Source organism: Molothrus aeneus, chromosome Z (genome assembly GCF_037042795.1).
Source record: "Molothrus aeneus isolate 106 chromosome Z, BPBGC_Maene_1.0, whole genome shotgun sequence".
Classification (NCBI taxonomy): Eukaryota; Metazoa; Chordata; class Aves; order Passeriformes; family Icteridae; genus Molothrus; species Molothrus aeneus.
The window spans coordinates 17351579-17370447 of NC_089680.1; the positions used below are offsets into that span (position 1 = coordinate 17351579).

At 43.7% G+C, this 18869-nt stretch overlaps 1 protein-coding gene across 2 annotated transcripts; it reads right to left on the minus strand.

Annotated features, from left to right (window-relative positions):
* Nucleotides 1–13113: 13113 nt before the first annotated feature.
* CTSL (cathepsin L) lies at nt 13114–18146 on the minus strand. Of its 2 annotated transcripts, none has more exons than XM_066569542.1 (8): nt 18034–18146; nt 17569–17704; nt 17107–17229; nt 16857–17012; nt 16454–16678; nt 14747–14915; nt 14340–14457; nt 13114–13519 (listed from the first exon to the last, which is right to left on the minus strand). In XM_066569542.1, the coding sequence occupies exons 2-8, from the start codon at nt 17692–17694 to the stop codon at nt 13420–13422; spliced, it is 1017 nt and encodes a 338-aa protein (XP_066425639.1). In that variant the 5' UTR covers nt 17695–17704; nt 18034–18146; the 3' UTR covers nt 13114–13419. The 2 variants fall into 2 exon arrangements, with proteins under 2 accessions (XP_066425639.1, XP_066425638.1); XM_066569541.1 differs by having other exon boundaries at nt 18004–18120.
* Between the last annotated feature and the right edge of the window lie 723 nt (nt 18147–18869).

Sequence of the window (18869 nt, forward strand, 5' to 3'; positions counted from 1 at the left end):
CTCAATTTTCTCGTACTTTGAAAGGTTCTTATTCAGATTGAAGCTTGCCCCTTTACACGTTATATTGCCATCACTAGTCACAGTGTTGTCCTGTCCTTAAGTGGGAGGGAACTCCTGAGTTTTGTAGATGCTTGTGGTCAAAGAGAGCAACAAAAGTCAGATGGTCTGCAGAAGCTTACAAAAGTTTATTAGTAAATTCCACACTTGGCATGAGAATTGATAGAAGTTAGTCCCTGATCTCCTAGAACACGCACACAGCAGCGGGGTTTGGATAAAGAGGTAGGGCAAAAGGGGAGAGAGCAGGAGGCAGGGGGAGAGAGAGAGAGAGAGAGACACAGAGAGAGAGGTGATTTAAAGAGGAGTGGGGAGGCAAGAGAGACACAGAGAGAGAGTCCTATTTCCAGCATGGCTCCAGCCGACGGGAAGTCCAGGGACAGGTGGTGCACATGTGCCTGGGCTTTGTGAGGATACCTTTTTTTCCCCTGCCATGAATACAACTTTCTAATTTTCTATACAAATTAGTCATCATGCACAGTCAGTTCTTTCAGACCTTTCTGTAAATGGATCAGAGAGCTTCAGGTGTCTTGGGTGGTCTTGGTCCCTCGCTATAGTCCATGCATGCCCCCTTCTCAGTCCCATTCTGGTGCTTGCACTCTGTTGTCCTTATCTCCAAGAGTTACAGCAAGGATGTTTGTCCTGGAAAGGTACTGCCCTAATTCTGTATGGCCACCTTCTCCAGCCACACCCTGTTCTTTCTCACAGTGTGTGTTACCAACAATCACTGGTTGTTATTACCAACAATCCTTGGTTAGCTCCACAACTATCTGGGTATTGCTGTTTGAGACATACACATTGGCCTGTTGTCCTAGGGAGGGAATCAGGATCCTGCATGACCTTCCTGAGAGTCACCTTGGACCTCTTCAAAGACCTACTTAGAAGAACCACATAGGATAAGGCTCTAGAAGATAAGGAGGTCCAAGAGAATGGATCAATATTCAAGTATCACTTCCTCCAAGCCCAAGATCAGTGTAGCCCTATGAGCAGGAAATCAGGCAAAGGGGACAGTAGATTGGCATGGATGAGCACAGAGTTTCTAGAAAGAAATTTCTGGGATGTGAAAAAAGAGCCAGGCCCTGTGGGAGGACTATAGGAACATCATCAGAGCATACAGGGATGAGATGAGGAAGACCAAGGCCCCCTTGGCATTGAATCTGGTAAGGGCAACTGAAAGGGCTTCTACAAGTACATCAGCAGCAAAAGGAAGATTGGGAAAATGTGGGGCCACTGCTGAATCGGGTGGGTGTCCTGGTGATGGAAAACACAGAGAAGGCAGAATTACTGAATGCCTTCTTTGTCTTAGTTTTTACTGGCGAGGCCAGCCCTGAGGAGTCCCAGACTTCAGAGTCAAGAGAGGAAGGCTGGAGAAAGGAAGACTTCACCCTGATCACAGAGGGTTGGGTTAGAGATCAGCTAGAGAGACTTAACACCCATAAATCCATGAGCTCTGATGGGATGCACCCATGGGAGCCCAGGAAGCTGGCAGATGTTGATAAGCCAACCTCCATTACCTGTGCAAAAGCATGGAGAGCAGAAAAGGTGCCCAATGACTGGAGCAAAGTCAACATTACTGCCATCTCCAAAAGGACAAGAAGGAGGACCTGGGAAGGTACACCCTGTCAGCCCCACCTCCATACCTGAAAAGGGAATGGAACAGCCCATTCTGGAGGTCATGCCCAGGCATATAGAGGACAATAAGGTCATTGGGAGTAGTCACCATAGATTCAGCAAGGGGAACTCATGCTTTACCAATCTGATAAACTTCTGCAGTGGCATGGCAGGATGGGTCAGTGAGGGCAGAGCAGTGATGTTGTCTGCCTTGACTTCAGCAAGGCTTTTGACACTGCTTCCCATAACATCCTGGCAGGTAAGCTCAGGAAATGTGGGTTAGAGGAATGGATGGTGAGGTGGATGGAGAACTGGCTGAAGGGCAGAGGTCAGTGGGTCATGACCAGCAGAACAGAATCCACCTGGACACCAACAGCCAGTGACATTCTCAGGGATCAATACTTGAACCAGTCTTGTTCAACTTGTTTATCAATGACCCAGATGAAGGGATAGAATGTACCCTCAGTAAGTTTGCTGATGGCACTAAAGTGAGGGAGTGGTGATCCACCTGAAGGCTCTGCTGCCATTCTGTGGGACCTTGCTAGGCTGGAGAGCTGGGCAGAGAGAAACTTAATGAGCTCCACAAGGGCAGGTGTTGGGTCCTGCACCTGGGCAGGAACAGCCCCAAGTGCCAGCCCAGGCCAGGGGTTGTCCCTACAGAGCAGCTCTGTGGAGAAGGACCTGGGACTCCTGGTGGATCACAAGCCATCCATGAGCTGACAGTGCCCCTATGGCCAGGAGGGCCAAGGGTATCCTGGGGTGCATCAGAAAGAGCACGGCCAGAAGGTCGAGGGAGTTGTGCCTCTACTCAGCCCTGGTGAGGCTGGATCTGGAGTGCTGTGTCCAGTTCTGGGCTCCTCAAGTAAAAGAGAGACAAGGAGCTACTGGAGAGGGTCCAGCAGAGGGTCACAAAGATAATTTGGTGTCTGGAGCATCTTTCTTATGAGGAGAGACTGCAGGAACTGAGCCTGTTTAGTCTGGAGAAGAAAACACTGAGAGGGGATCTCATAAACACATATAAGTATCTCAAAGATGGGTGCCAAGAGGATGGTGCCAGACTTTTTTCAGTGCTGCCCAGTGACTGGACAAGGACCAATGGCCATAAACTAAAACACAGGAAATTCCACCTCAGCATGAGGAGGAATTTCTTTACACTGAGGGTGGCAGAGCACTGGACCAGGTTGTCCAGGACTCCTCCTCTGTGAAGACATTAAAAATCAATTTGAACAGGTTCCTGTGTAACTTGCTGTAGCTGACTGTGCCTTAGACAGGGGGTTTGACTGAATGATCTCCAGGGGTCCCTTCCTACCCCAATGATTCTGACATTTCTAGGCTTCTATAGCCATCCATGCTCTAGGTTTTCTGGTGCTAGATCTCTTGACACTGCCTAAGGAGATCAGAAATCCACTGTGAAACTAGCAGTCATTGACCAATGAGAGCAAAAATTAGCAATTAAAAGAAATGTGTGATTACATTAAATGATAAGGATGTGAAAACTGGGGTTTAGGTCACTTTAAGTATTAGACCCTTCTATCTAACCCCCTTTATAACTCTCCTGTCTCATTATATGAACTCTTTTTACTCCTTGATGTAAACAACTCCTGCACCCTCTTCTCATTTTCACCCCTGATCCACACCCTCCCACTGTGCTGGTACAAAACTTTATTAAGAACATTCTGTGAATTACATTAGGACATAGAGAGGAGTTAAGAAGACTCCTGCCAAGAAAATCCAAGTTATTTTTTAACTTACAAATGAGTTTTAATATTTCTAAAGAAGAGTCAGGCTGAAGAAAAGCAGACAGAAAATTATTCAGGATGAGTATTTACCCTTAGTTATTTCTATCACAGGGGTGAGGATGTGATTTCAGTGCTGCTTCAGGTATCAAAGCACTCTTCATTCAGGTGTTTATCTGACACTTTTTAAAGCTGTGACAACTGCCCAGGATCAGCAAGTACAGCGTGTACTTGTTTATTCTGTTCCTCATCCCGTGCTTCCCAAAGCTCTGCTATCAGCAGCAGAACACAAACAACATTTAAATCCTGGGGACTGAAGAGGAAGCAGAAAAAAAAAGATGGTTTAGGTAATAATAAAATCTTTTTACTGCATGATGGAATTGTGCACCCTGATTATGGAAACTAATAAATCAATTTTCCTGTGGAAAAAAATGTGCAGAGTACATATACATAATATTTTTTTTAGACACACATACATATATAGTAATTCTCTCTCTCTCAGAGCTCTATGTAGATACACAAAGAGATGTAGATGTCACTAATTTATCGAGGAATTCCACTGCATTTTTTAAGTTGGAAACCTAAAGCCAAGTTTAATGTGAGGCCAGTCTAAGTAAGCTAACAATACTAGTTTTACATCAGAAGGATCACTGTTAACTTGGTCCTGTCCACAGGGGCCAGGAGAGATGATAAGGCAAGAACAGAGATGTGGCATTCCTCAGCGTAACCACAGGACCTCTAAAAACCACCACTGAGGGACATGCTGAAAGTTTGTTTTGCAGTGGGTGTACCCAGTCTAGTGGCTAAGATCTGTCTTCCTGCTGGCAGGATGTATACACCTGCACACTGCAACGTGTCAGTCATTCAGTGCCCTCCTTACTGCCACCCAACCTGCCTTCATTGAAGTATAGTTTCACAGAAAAGCTTGGATCTAATCCCAGCTGCTATTTTCCCCACATTTTGGTTTTTTTCCTCAGTTTGCACCAAAAGCACATGATACTGAAAGGGCTAGTGCTCTGACTAATAACTGCTGCTTAGGGGCTGCTGACACATAAATGAAAATTCTCCTAGTTTGTGGGCTGCTGGGTGGCTGGTGCTTACAAAGAGATCCATATCTGCTCTGTATAAACAACCCATACAAACCTCAAATGCAGATTAAGAAAGCAGCTACTTTATTCAGTGTGAACAGTGGATATTCTTTGCTGGAGTCCTGCTTTGATCTACCTAACCTACTTAAGTACTTGTATGTATTCTGCTATGTACAACCCTGCAAGCACACCCCTCAGAAAGTCCTTCTCAAAGGCTCAGGGTGAGTTTTAAAGCTTCCCTCAGCAGTGTGAGACTAGTTCAGACCATTTCTGCAGAGCTCTCTTACACTATCTGTGGGGTGAGGGGACACCACCTACAAAGCCCTTGCAACACCAGGCCACAACTTCCTTCCATGGCCTCCCATCATGGTTTTGCAAGGTATCTGAGGGCTGCTGAGAAAGTAGGGCAGATTTTTTTTTTTTTTTTAAGAATCAGAGACTATTTAGTGGTTGGAATGGTGTGAAAGGGGACACACCACAAGCTGCCATCAAGGCTGCTGAGAGAAGCAGGCAGTGTTCATGATGAAGATGTTGTGACTGCCTCCAGATGCAAAAGCCAGCAATACTTGATATTATTCTTCAGATACTCATCAGCATGATACAAAATTAAAAATACATGGAAACGCCAAGTAAGACATATATGAGCTAAATACTAGTTCACATATGTGCCTTTGTATCAGTATTTAATAGCTTCTCAGCATAAAATTATATATGAATAAATCAGTGCTCATTTGGCTTCCTATTAGTTTTGGAGAAAGATGCAGAAATGATACTACTTGTACTGTGCCATACACATATATATATATACACACACATACATATATACATGTGACTGTTGTTAAAGCACTGGTTGTCAAACTTGTTGCCAAAATTAATTCTTCTTTACAATTATTGGGAAATTTGCACCTATTTCAGAAGTAAAATAAAGGCAAAATACCTAAACCTAGCGGCGTCCAATAACACAAGTAAACCAGTCCACCACCAGTCTCTAATAAATGAGCAGTTGTGCCAGTCAAATCACTTTGACTGGAAACTGAGTTAGCGTGAGCAGCCAGCCGCAGAGAGGTGGCCTTGTGACTGCAATCATAAGATGGGGGATCAGAGAACAGGCTGGGGCTGGCAGGCTTCCCACCAGTCCCGTAGCACCCTGGCTGCCTGTGCTGCTGCCCTGCCAGCCCAGCACGCCGAGGAGCTGACCCTGGACACTCTGCAGCAGGACCTCCCCACCCCTGAGAAGGCAAGGCAGCTGAAATGCAGATGGTCTTTGAAATGTAGGATCAAATGTGTGTCTGAACGTTTGTTGATATTTTATTTTGTTTTCAAAAAAACACACACACACACATGGGGAGTTTTTCTGGTTTTTTAATAAAGCCAACTCCTATTTCTGGAAAAGTCAGGCAAGTTTTATTCATTTATAAAATGCCAGCTATTTAGAGACAGAGAACAAGTAAGAGCTTTTAGCTTACATGGATTATACCACACAGACTCATTGTGAGAAAAGGGGGTGTGGTGCCCATGGAAGAGAAGAGGTTTAATAAGAGGAAATATTATAAAGTCAATAACTTCTGTGGGAATGCAAAGGTAAAAGTATCTATTTTCCAGAGACATCCAGGGCCCAAAAGTGGGAATAGCAGAGAGTAAATGAACATTGAGATAGAGGATCTGCACACAGTTACCCAAAAGTACAGTACACCTGAAGTTTTGATGAGATATTCCCTACCACTCAGGCTTCATGTCATCACAGACAGCTTTCACAAACCCTATGTATCACTACCAAAAACACCCTTGGTTTTTGTTCCTAGCTTTCTGCAAATACCACAAAGATGTGGTCTGAGAAAACACAAAACCAAAAACCTCAAACTAAGCATGTGATCTGATTCAAGTGATTTTAATTAATCTATGAAGTATTAAAATTAATTAACTAATTTTAATACTTCATAGAGATAGGATTTTCCACTGCAATCTGCCCTGGGGAGGTTTCTTTCATCCGATGCAATGATTTGCATCGTGGCTTTGCAAGACTTTGTTCATCAGGAGCCCAGCAACCTGTTTTCTGCTAGCAGCTTTTGCAGTTCTGACCACTGCACTCAGTAAAGGCAGTTTGGTGAGCCAGCTTGCAGAGGGTGTTGGCCAAGAAAGCTGTGTACTCCCACGATAATAAACAAGAATTTGGCCTAAGAATTGTTGTCAGCTGCTGAGCAGATCACCCAGTGAATATTTTATCACTTTTGAAGGGAACACTGAAGGAGACAATGCGCCTGCTCAATTACTGGGTCAGCTGTGCTGATGCTGAACGTGCGTGGCCAGCCTAACCCCGGCCCGGGCATGACCATTCCCGGTATCTCATGGATTCAGCAGACGCTCCAATGCACCCTCGGCACATGGCCGGGGAAAAAAAAAAAAGGTCAGCTTCACTCCACGCCCAGCTGCTGCCGCACTGGCCTTGTCATCGTGTGCTCTGAGGAGCACAGCCCTGAGACACCGTACCAGGTGACACGCCATCTGTCCTTTGCCCTTTCGATCGCCAGGTTTCCTGTTTTGTCTCTGCGCGGACAATTTTCTCCCTCTTTTAACAACACAGCATGATTTATTATTCTGGCACAGAAAGAGACAAAGGAGACTGCTCAAACAAAAGCAGGGAGGATAAGTGGAAAGGGCCATGCAGACAAATGTAGATCTGAAACTTTAACTCAGCAGAACAACGCTGAGAATGTGGATGTTTACTTTTAGCTCTTTTTGAGATATGCTGGCAGAAAACAAAGCCAAAGGGGGAGGCTAGCCTTCTTGCAAATCCACACCCACAGCTGCTAATCAGTTGCCTGCCCTCTGGCAGGCGGCCTCACTGCTTTTGGCCTTTTTCCTCTCCCACTTTCCCGTGCTGTGTCAGTTTAGATTAAAAATTCAGCGTGGAGGGAGTTTCTTTTGCTCTTGGTTTGCAGAATTACTTACAAAAAGGGGCTATAAAGTTCGTTGAAATGTCTGGAAAGAGTGCTACAGAAATACCTTTTGAAAAGTATTCCTGATGGGCACCCTGTGTACACAAGGTTTGTTTCTGAAATGTTCTATTACATTGTGAGAGAAATGTGACAGAAATGCTCATAACAGCACTGAAGCAGAAAACACAGGTCCTCTCCAATTCTTCCCATGACTAGCAAGCAACAAAAGGCAGCAGGATTTATTCTTAACCTTTGCACAAGGCATTGGAATTTCTATACCAACAGAGAGAGATACAAGAGAAATCTCCAAAAGCCTATGCAATTTTACAACACAGTTGATGTTTCCAGTATATATTTCCTGTTCCAAAAAAAAACCCAGCTGTCAGTCTGTGCTTCATGCTTGACTGAGGAAAGCAATACTGCTAAACATGCTGAGCAGAAGGAATGTTAAGATGGCTATTGAGAAGAACTTGCATTTACAATTCTAGCATTGTTGTGCTAATATGGTAAAAGATTGTGCTATGTGGTTTTATTTTTGGCGGGTTTGACTGGGGGCTTTATTGGGGTTTTTTGTTTTGGTGTTTTTTTGGGTTTTTTTGTTGCTGTTTTTGTTTCTGGTTTGTTTTGGTTTTTTGTTTTACTGTATCTAGCAAAAATGGGCACCTGCACACACAGCAATGAACTGGTTTAAGAGTTCTGTGGGCAGTCCTAGTGTTTTTGTGCCTTGTTACCAGCAGCATAAACTGATATATTACAGAGATATGCTTAGAAGTACCCTTTGTGGGAAAAAACACCTGACTTGGCAGCTCTGAAGCCATGGCATTTAACCTTCGGTTTTAAGCAAAATCAAGCATGTTCCAAGACATCCTACAACCTCAAGGGGTTCTCAACATCCCATTTCAGCATCAACTTCTCAGACACCCTAAGCCAGTTTGACCATCTAGTAGCCCAGTGTTTATTTTAAACAGTTCTATGTCATGGCATGCATGCTGTGCAGGAAGGTTTCATCAATAATTAAAAAAAAAAAAAAGCTCTTACTCTATAGAACATTAGAATATTTCCATGGCATTTAGTAGCATGTAGTTTCTGAGACTACAGCTTTTCCTAGTAGAGGCAGGAACTAGCAGGCCCTCAGTGGCACCCTAGGGGAGCACACCTAAACCATTCTCACCTCCAGAGAACACACAATAGTACAGACAAAGAACTTTGAAAGACAAAGTTAATTCCAGGTGAATGTCCAAAGTGTCACTAAGCATATGAACAACACAAGGCTGGAAAATAATCTCTTCCTTGCTGAGCTCTCAGACCTAGAGCCACCCTTAACCAGAACAGCCTTCTTAAGGTGGGAGGGAGGGGAATAGCTCACTCTCCGCTCCATCTCTGACCACTTCTTCCCAAACCTGGACTGCAGAAGGTACCAGGTATCAGCACTGCAGCACCACACCTGAGAACATACAGTGTTACTTCTACAATGTGCTTCCCAGCATTCATTTTATTGGGAAAGTCTAACAGGTTTCACTCAGAAGTATGTTTTGGATCTTCTAGAGGTGGTGAGAAGCATCAGTGAACAAAACAAGGAAGAAACATTGTAAAAAAAGAATCCGGTAATCATTTTGCAAATGGCCATCACTGCTTTGCTCCTTTGCCTGCAGAGGTTGGCAGTAGCTCTTCAGCAGAAAACAGGCAGGATAGAAACAAAGTGTTGCAGAAATCGTATCTTAAGGCCACTGGACAATAAATCTTTGCACAACTGAGCTTTAAAAAAACCCAAAACAGCCACTTGTGTTTATGAACACAAATGAAGGTGGCATCTTCTGAGACTCTTCTGAAACTCCTAATCTATCTAAACTAATCAATCCATGGATCAGGTCTCCACCCTGTGGCCAACCCTCCTTCTCCCCCAAACTAAATTCCTGGTTGGGCTCCCTGTTTTCAAAAGAGCCTTGTTAACACTTAAGTTCAGTTTTATGAATTGTGAATGAAATTTTGCTTTTGATTTTAGCCTTTCTTCCAACTGCTTTAGGTGCCCCTGCACTTACCCAAAATTTCACTTATGATTTGATAAAACTGTGATTAGCACATAAGATAATAAAATCCCCATTACTGATTTAAACAATTATTTCTTCAAAACAGTGTATTAGTTGAGTCAGCATTTCATGCTATGACTTCCCAGCAAAAAGACTGAAGAGCATTGGATGGACCACAAGTAAAAATAGATGCTGAGTCTGTCGTATATCTTGGTAAAGTTCAAAGAGAGCTAGAAAGCAGAAACATGGGGTTTAAGTTATGACAGCCTTCAGGCTGTGCTCAATTCTTCGGTTAATAGCCAGAAACTGCTGTCAATCTCTAATATGCCAAAACTGATTAGCTGGCATTAAGCTTAGGTCATATATGACATATTTGTTATTTTGTCAAGGAGGTTAAGGAGCAAATGCTGCATAACTAATATTCAGAAGCTCATTTTGGGGTTTTTTTGAAGTGGATATTCTCATTTTCCTGTGTGTCTGGTTGTCTCAGAATTGTTTTTGGAGCGCTGTTATGCAGGTCAACAGGGTATCTTTCATTATAGAAAACCTTAAATAATACAATTAATCATGTTTGCCTTTCCTGCAAGTTTTTGACTGCATGAAATTATAAGTATTTTTTTACCATAGTTCTTCAAAGCATTTTGAAAATTACTTTAGTGCATGGCGTGTGTAGCAGAATAATAAAATTATTTGTTTTGCTGTCAATGTTTGGAAATTGATTTAACTTTAGCAAAGCCGAAAACCAATCACATTAAAAAAATACCCCTAAAATTCTGTTCTACTCAGCACAGATAGTATGAAAAATTGAGTGCTTTTAAGGGAAAATAGTTTCCTACATGACAGTTAAAATTAATTTCTCACTAGACTCTAAATGATAAGAACTTCATGTGTAAGCAAAATAATTTAATTTCATAATTTTCTTTGCCTCAAGAATACATGCCTTTAAAAGCTCAGGTTCAGTGAGGGATAAAATACAACAAGCAGAGAAGAGAAACTGCTAAGAGACCTTTAGAACAAGAACAGTCTAAGAAGCATCAGCACATGAAAACCAAATGCAGAACTTTTTTTTTCTTCCCAAATTCCAATTTAAAAAGTGTATTTTCACAATTAAAATGCTAGCAAACAAGGACTGCAAAGGTTTATCACTGTACAGAACTGCAGTCTAGTATGCAATAGTGCCCAGCTCATGTATTTCAATAGGTGTAAGACCCCACTAACAACAGTAGCTGTAATTTAGACAGGACCCGAACCAGGTATAGATAGGATTTTTTACTGATAATAAAGCATGAACTAGTATATCTTTTACTGATAATACATATGCATATATGAATATTTCAAACTTACTCATTTTTTAATAAATGCAGCTTCAGCTATCAGGAACATATAAGCAGTGGAAGCTTTCGAGAGAAAACACTTGATTAGTAATCAAGAGCTTTAACTACCACAGCTTTCTGTGGAGCAACTCTGGAGCTTTCCATGACCACACATAATGTGCATTTGCTGTATCTTCCCAAAGGAAGAATGCTGAACAGAGACAACACTTCCCCCACTGGAACATATACCACTATGGAATAATTTGCTACTATACTATAGTATTTCTGAAGTAAATAAAACAGCTTTGCCAAAGATAAGGGCACTGCAATGGAATCACAAAACCAGATTCAATATTGTTCTTGAAATGTGTTCTTTATATTCCTAAGGGAAAAAAACTTACACAAACTGACTGCAACTTATAAAAAATTTTTAGTCTTTATGGCGTCATGTAAGGCAATTCTGGGTGAAGCTGTTACTTCAGGTTGTATAAATACTGAGTTATCTACATGACCTGACTTACCCTGTCCCCTTCCTTATTATTCACTCTCAGGAGGATGTTCAGCCAGAAGAGTCAGCACGTTTTAATCCACACAAATAACTGCATTATCACATTTTTTCTGAAAAAGTCAAAGGCTGATGGCTGTTTTGTGAACTACATGCCCATTCAAGTGCAGATACTTTAGAAAGTTATTTCCTTTTCATTTCCCATCTGGTCATAAAAAAATACCTTGTTTTCCCAGCAATTTTTTTGAACCCTGGATTTTGCAACCAAACACCTTTCCCTGTTGCCCCTTTTCTCCCTTTTTTTAGTAGTTCAAGTCCCAGCAGGCTTTTTACTGGTCTCACTTCTGTTCTAGCCAATAAAGAAAACACAAAGCATGAAGCACTACCAGGCTCACAGTAACATCAGCTTCCAGGATTAGAAAATGTTAGGAGAGACAAGTGTCAGTCCATTCCCAGTTCTGGCAGCAAGAATGAAAATCATTTTCTGCATAAGGAGCTTATACAGTCACTTCTCTGCCAGCCTTTTGCTCCTGGCTGTCATTCTGAATGTACAGACCAATGCCATTTCCTTCTGAGTATCAGCCCTTAGAGGACCACCTGGTGAGCTCCATAATACTTACTCCATAGCTTCCACAAGCAGTGTGGATGCTTTCCATAACTAGCTTAGCAAGTCAACTTAATAGCTAAGTTCTAACCAGTATTTCTGCTCTGTGGCTTGTTATATAGCCACTGGGCTGAGTGAGGCTCTTCCTTTAAAAAAAAAACAACAAAGCAAACTTGTCAGGAAATTCAGGTTGAAAGAATTCATCTACAAGCAGCACATGAACAACTCACAATTATTATTATGGATAACTCACCTTGTTTTTCTCTTTAAAAGACTTTATTAAATGCAACTTAAAGACTTACATTATCAACAATAAGGAAATTACCCATCCGTAAGTTCTGGTCTAAGTGTTCCCTTGTGTGCATGGTTATCAGCTTCTGAAAGTTGTGCACAAAAACATATGGGTCCATGAACTCAGTGCTTGTGCTAGTTATACTACAGAACTACACCTCCTTTGCCCAAGAGCAAGAGTTGATGTCAATACCCAAAAGCCAAGCCAAGCCTTCTCCCCTTGCTGTTTTTGGTATTTACCATCCTCTGCAGGAGGTACCCAAACCTGGCTACTGGCACCTGGCTAAACCACACCTGAACAGTAGTATGCAATAGCTAATGCTCATGTTTGCACTGATACCTGCAGAGAGAAAGACATATAGGGCTCTGTGTGAATCACCTCAGTTAAGTCAGCCAGCAAGTATACAGGTAACAAAGCAGCCCAATGTCACTTTCCATAGGGAAATAAACTTCCCCCTTATCCCCTTTCCTTCTCCATCTGAAGCTGGTACAGGGGGAAGACAATTATCTAGTGTCCTACATATCTCTAGAAACAAGCCCTCTGAAGAGCCCAGGTGTGTTTTGGGTGCTCCTGCTATAATGCTCAAAAGGACATAACTGCACAAGCTACACAAATGTGCTGCTTTTGAGGCACCATTAAGAAAATTAACAGAATTAAAAGCTAAGTGAAGATCAGCTGCTGCATACAGAAGATGACAAGACTGAAGATCTTTGCTATGAGACACTAGGAACCAGGGATATTTTTCCACTTCCCATTTTAAATAAATCTGTGTGATGAATTCTACATTCTTTTTTGTAACAACTACTAGCCATTCCCAGATAGGGCTGCATTTTAGTGACCAATGGAGAGAGAGGTACACACATATAGACTCTACCTAAAAGTACAATTTAGGATGCCTATTTGACAAAAGTCCCAAGTAGAAAAGAAGACCAAAATGTCAAGTCATATGTATGTAGTGGAATTTAGGTATTTATTTAAAAAGTAAACCTTTGGACACATTGCAATTAAAAAAAAAAGGAAAAATACAAAGAATCTATTGGATTAAGCAGTCAAAAGCTAGCAATATTACAAGCTGTTTACATACCAACATTTACATTAATTTAAACAAGTGGCATGTCACCAACATGTAAAATATACTTCAAGAGTTTTAAAAATCAAGTTGAGTTTTGAAAGACACAAGGCTACCACATGCGAACATGGGTTTGGTCATTCAGTTTAAATCCCCTCTTGTACTGAAATGTTCAGTCTTCAAATTATACTAGTGGATAACTAGCAGCTGTTGCTATTCCACAGTGGTTCTTCCTGTCCTTGGCCATGTAGATATATCCTTTGTCACCCCACTTCTCACCCCAGCTGAAAACAAAAGCAAAGGGCTTGTTTATATATTCAGAAGTTACTTATTTACTGCCTTTCCCTATAAGTCTTTAAAACTGAAAACTGCTGCCTCCCACATTGTGGAGAAAATCCAAGATAGCTGCAGCCAAAAACTTAAGTGTTTTCCAACAATTAAAAGCATCCCAGGAGGCATCCTGAGTCCACAGAACTGAAGAATGTAGTCATTCTCTCACGAGGTAGTCACATTGATGTGCAAACCTTGACTACAGGTGCCTGAAGCTCAGACACTGCTCCCAGGCAATTTAAGGGAAGTCAAAGGCTGCAAACAGCATTTGAGGGTGGTGCCCCAGTAATGCTGAGAACATGAGACAAACTCATGTGATGTGCCCTTCGGCATTAATTTATTTTCCCTCCAACCTAGGAGGTAATGTCATTTTTGAAGTTCAAATATCACCCTATTTCACAGAAGTGACCAGCACTCTGCTTCCATAAAAGAATCCATTACACCCCCACAAGCAGGCTTCTTCCTGCTCCCCTCTGCTCCACTGCTTTATTATCTACTAGGTTCACAGGCTGTTTCAGCACTGAGCTCCCTTAAATTAACTGAACAAGCAGAATAAGATGGCTGCTTTGGGCTTACTTTATTAGGCTGCCAGCAGCATGAGACTGTATGGCATGACAAATGGTAAAATCAATCTGAAAACAATCTCCAGATTTCCCACATACAGATTTTAATTACTGTTATGTCTCCACCTCTCCCCTTACAAGTGACAAACTTCCTTTTATTCTCCCCCCAAACTTCCTTTTATTCTCCCCAGACACATGACACAGACCTTACCTGTTCTTAACAATCCAGTATTTCTTCCCATCTACATCTTCCCCCTCAAAGCCATAACCTACAACCAGAACACCATGGTCCAAGTCTTCACTGCTACAGTCTGGTTCATAGTAGATACCTGCAAAGTATTCACTCATGAGTAAAATCATCTGTACAAAACCCTTATCCCCTCACAAGAAGCTCTGTGTATTTCAACTCCAACATTGCACAGTTCCTTGAAACTGAGGGACAAGTAGACACATATACAAGAGAAATACATGTGGGAAAAAACATGACCTAGAATTAAAATGACTTCTGAATTATCATACCTGGCTTTTCTTTTGCCTATTTAACTGCAGGGTAATAAATACTGAGTAATTTAAAAAAAGTAGTTATGTGGAAAAATGTAATTAATTACAAATCCCCACCTGATTGATAGAACTGAAATGAAGAATGGCCTGCATCAATAGCAACAGACACTGGACCCACAGCTGCAACTGCTTTCATGAGAGCTCTTTCGTGTCCTTGAGGGATGTCAACAAAGCCAGTGTCATTAGCAGCATTGTATTCTGCCTTGTAGCGACAGTCTTCATCATCCTAAGTAGAGAAAGCTGTAGTTATTACACAGGTTTCCATTTAACACAGAGGTGAGCACAGAACTACCATACATTGTGTGACTTTGCAAGGATAACAGGGAATACAGCAGAATTGCTTCTGAGCTTCTCAAAAGTACAGAAAACAGTGGGGCCCAAAAAGCCCCCACCAACTTGCTGAGAGTTGCAGAGGGCCATCACATTCTGGAACACTGCCCTCTTTGGTTGGCAGGACAAGTATCTTTACAGGAAGGAAAGAAGCCCAGAATGCATTAATGGGCAATGGAAGAAAGCCAAGTATTCATTAATTACAAAGCAATCCAGAAACTGCTCATCGAGCAAGCACTTAAAATCCACAATTTTAACATGTCATAGTTCAAAAAGCTGTACAGAATGATTTGAAAGCTAGGAATTTCTGTTACATGACCTTACATACAACAGCTGGGGGTGGTATTGGTGGTATTTGTGGTATTTCTAGTAGAGTGCTGTTTTTGGTTTTATTAGGTGGGGGGGGGGTTGTTTTTTTTTCTTTTCCTTTGCTTTTTAAAGTGAAGCCTGAACTGCTGATGTCATGTACATTTACAGCAGGAGAGAGGAGAGGCCTAGTTTGGAAGTCAGGTCATGTGAAACTGAAACAGATTCAAGCAAGCACATCCTTGCCTTATCTGCACTGTAGGTTAGTACCAAAATTGCTTCCCCAACTAAATGAACACAGACCATAGCTCAGTTGCTTACTTTCCATACTCAGCAAATTGGGCACTTCCTATAATCAACTGATCTCTACAACAGCCAGCCAAGATTATGAAAGAGTTGAGATTACAGGGACACAGGTGAACAGGAACTCAGATACCATGTTGCTCACAACAAACAGTATTGCTATTGCCCAGACAACACAAAACAAGATGAAAGAAAAGATCCTCTATAGTGAGCACAACTCTTAAAAGGTGAAAATCACAAACTACTGGCTCTCAAGTGATACCACATCTGACTACTGGTCTTTCATCCTCTTGTATTTGTTTAACATTACAGGGATTTTAAAAGCCTGTCCATTATCTCCATTTATGCACACTTAGTCCAGAAACAGAACTCAAGGCATTAACAACTGTTGTTAAAAATCCAATTGACACTAGCCACCAAGAATTAGGTGGTCTATAGGTAGCAACTCTGTAATAGGTCAGTTATAGGAAGATGAATTACTGTCCTACCACTAAGTAGCACTGTTGACAAGGGCTGGGTTCTTGGTTTGGTGTGGCAACCAAGGTAAGGCATGATAGAAGGGGAGCAACAAGGGGGAGGAACAAGAATACTTGCTCCAGTTTTTCTAACTGGTCTGTCAAGATTTTGACCTCAAGGACCAGTGCAGTATGTGATTCCTACTGGGGCTAGCAGTCATGCTAGTTCTCTTAGCAAAGACACAATAGGAATTACAGATGCACTGATCTCTACAGACATTTTCCTTTCTAGGTATTTGAGTTTCCCAACACAACTTTTTCCACACAGAAGACATCACATCTGCAACATAAGTTCAGCTATTCCACTTACCTTTGCAGTGTATGGATAGGATTCCTCTGAATCAATGCCCCCATTATCCTGTATGTATTGGAAAGCCTGGTCCATGAGACCACCATTACAGCCTTGATTCCCCTCAGGGCGAGAGCAGTCCACCAGATTCTGTTCACTCAGTGAAACAAGTTTGCCAGTTTTTCTGAAGTGCTGCCCTTCAAGAGCTCCTGTTGTGCTGAAAGCCCAGCAAGAGCCACATTGACCCTGAAGTATAAAGTGAAATCATAAGTTACAAACCCAGACAGTTACAAAATAGTGGTCAGTTTAGTAAGCTTGTACCAGACACTATCAAACAGGTACAGTGTTTTTCCCCTATGAAAGTGGATGTAGCATTCAGGAAACTGGACCTATAACTGGTTAGAAATTCACCATCAGATAGTACCTGGTCTTTAACTGGAGTTACATATCCCTTCTCTCGCCAATCTACTGATCGTGGTGCTTCCAGGAAGTTGGGTTCAAGAAACTGGGATCCTCTGTATTTTCTTTCTGACTTCTTGTGTACATAACCATTCATGAGCTGTCTGAACTCCTCAGTTGTCTGAAAAACAAATCAATATATGCAGTCACTATCTACTGCTGTATCTATTACACACCATTGCTAAGAACTGTACATTACATGTCTCTACACATACCATGTCGCCAAACTGATTCATTCCCAACTTGTAGCTGTGTTTTCCTAATGCATGATCCAGATTATGGATTTCAATCATTTTCAGATTCTTCTCCCACACCACTCTCCTCCAGCCTTCCTCTCTCTAAGGGGACAAAAAACCAGCGTATTTCAAGAAGACATTTCAAACCAAGTTTGCTTGCACAACAAGATTTCTAAGGCTCATAATACCGGGCAAATGCACACTACTCGAATGGGAAACGTGAACGGTGTTAAGCGGTGATCTTTTTGCCGCCCTCATAAGACAAACAACGAGTAGAGTGCAGCTGAGTCAATACACAAACACAGGAAAGGAACCTGGGAAGAGAAGGATTATGCTTCCCAAGCCCTACCCACAGCCGGCGTTGTAACAAAGCAGACATGACTCAGCTGGTGGGGCCCAGCTCCGTGCGCTCGGCGCTCGCCCAGCTCGCCGGGGGCTCACCTCATGATAGTCCTTCTTGTGCCACGACTTCCACAGCTGCCAGTGGTCGTCCAGCTCAGGGTCCAGCCTCGGCGCGCCGAGAACCACGCCCAAGCAGAGGCACAGCGTGGTCAGGAACGGGTTCATGCTGGCCGATCTGCCAAGGACGGAGAAAAGCGGTCAGGCAGGGCGCCCTGAGCGCGGGGGATGCCAGACCCGAGGCGGCCCGCGCGTCCTCCGCCAGCGGTGGGCCGGAGCCGAGCACGCCGCTCTGGCCGCCCCGCCTGTAAACAAGCCCGGGCGGTAGGGCCGGGACGCGGAGCGCGCAGTCGGCAGCCTCCCGAGGAAGCGGCTGGAATGGCGGCTCCTTCCCAGCAGGAACCGCCCCGCTGCAGGACAAAGACGCGATCGAGACTGGCCCTCTCCACGCACCCCCGCCCCGCATCCCCCGCTCACCACGCTCGAGGGTCTCCACTGCTCTCCTACCTCCTCTGCCCGGCAACACTCGGCCTCTGCCGCCCCTCTTATCCCGGCCGCGGCCGTGCCCGCCCCGCCGCGCCCATTGGCGGCCGGGCCGGGCAGGGCCGGGCCGCGCCTCCCGCCGGGCCGAGGCGGGGCGGGTCTTCCGAGGCTGTCCCGCGTCACCCCCGGGACGGGGCCGGGAGCGCCCGGGGGCGATGCGGGGCCTCCCTGGGGGCCCTCCCTAGCGCCGGAGCCGCTAGGTTGGGCAATGTTTGTCCAAGAATTTACTCCGAGCGCTGTCGGGCCTGAGATAGTGGCAGCACGCTGGTGGAATTTAACCCGGAGGGCCTTGACGTGGGCAGCTGGCAGAACGAAGGGAAAACTAAGACTGGGGGCCAAGAGACATGCATGGCGGGTGTGGGCAGCCCTGGCGCCGTCCTTGCGCTCCGGTGCGGGCTCCTGCTCGGTCAGGCTGCTGCGGCGCTGCTGTGCTGCCCCGGCGGGCTCTGGCCGTGGGTGCCCCGGCAGCCCCAGCCCGCTCCTCCCGGCGAGGACAGCCGCTGCCTCTGCACATCCGCCACAGGTTCTGTAGAACACAGCCGGCAGGGACATGTCCATGAGGCTGGCACCAGGCAAAGTATCCCCCCGCACTGGGTGCAGCAGCATGGCTGTGACACTGCTGCCAGCAACATTTCCAGGAAAGTCCTTTTATTCCCCCATGTTTTAGTATCTGAAAATTGCTTTGGTGGGTATTTTGTTTTGGTGTTTTGGTATTTTGGTTTTGGTTTTGTTTGGTTTTTGTTTGTTTGTTTTCCTTTTTTATTTGTTCTGCTTCTGGACCGAAGTTTGGTAAAAGGTAT

Coding starts and splice junctions, on each gene's coding strand:
- CTSL (XM_066569542.1), bottom strand. CDS start 17,694: ATGAACCCGTTCCTGACCACGCTGTGCCTCTGCTTGGGCGTGGTTCTC. Junction 14,916..16,453: donor CCTATCCATACACTGCAAAG/GTAAGTGGAATA, acceptor TTCTCTACTTAG/GATGATGAAGACTGTCGCTA. Junction 13,520..14,339: donor TACTGGATTGTTAAGAACAG/GTAAGGTCTGTG, acceptor TTTTGTTTTCAG/CTGGGGTGAGAAGTGGGGTG.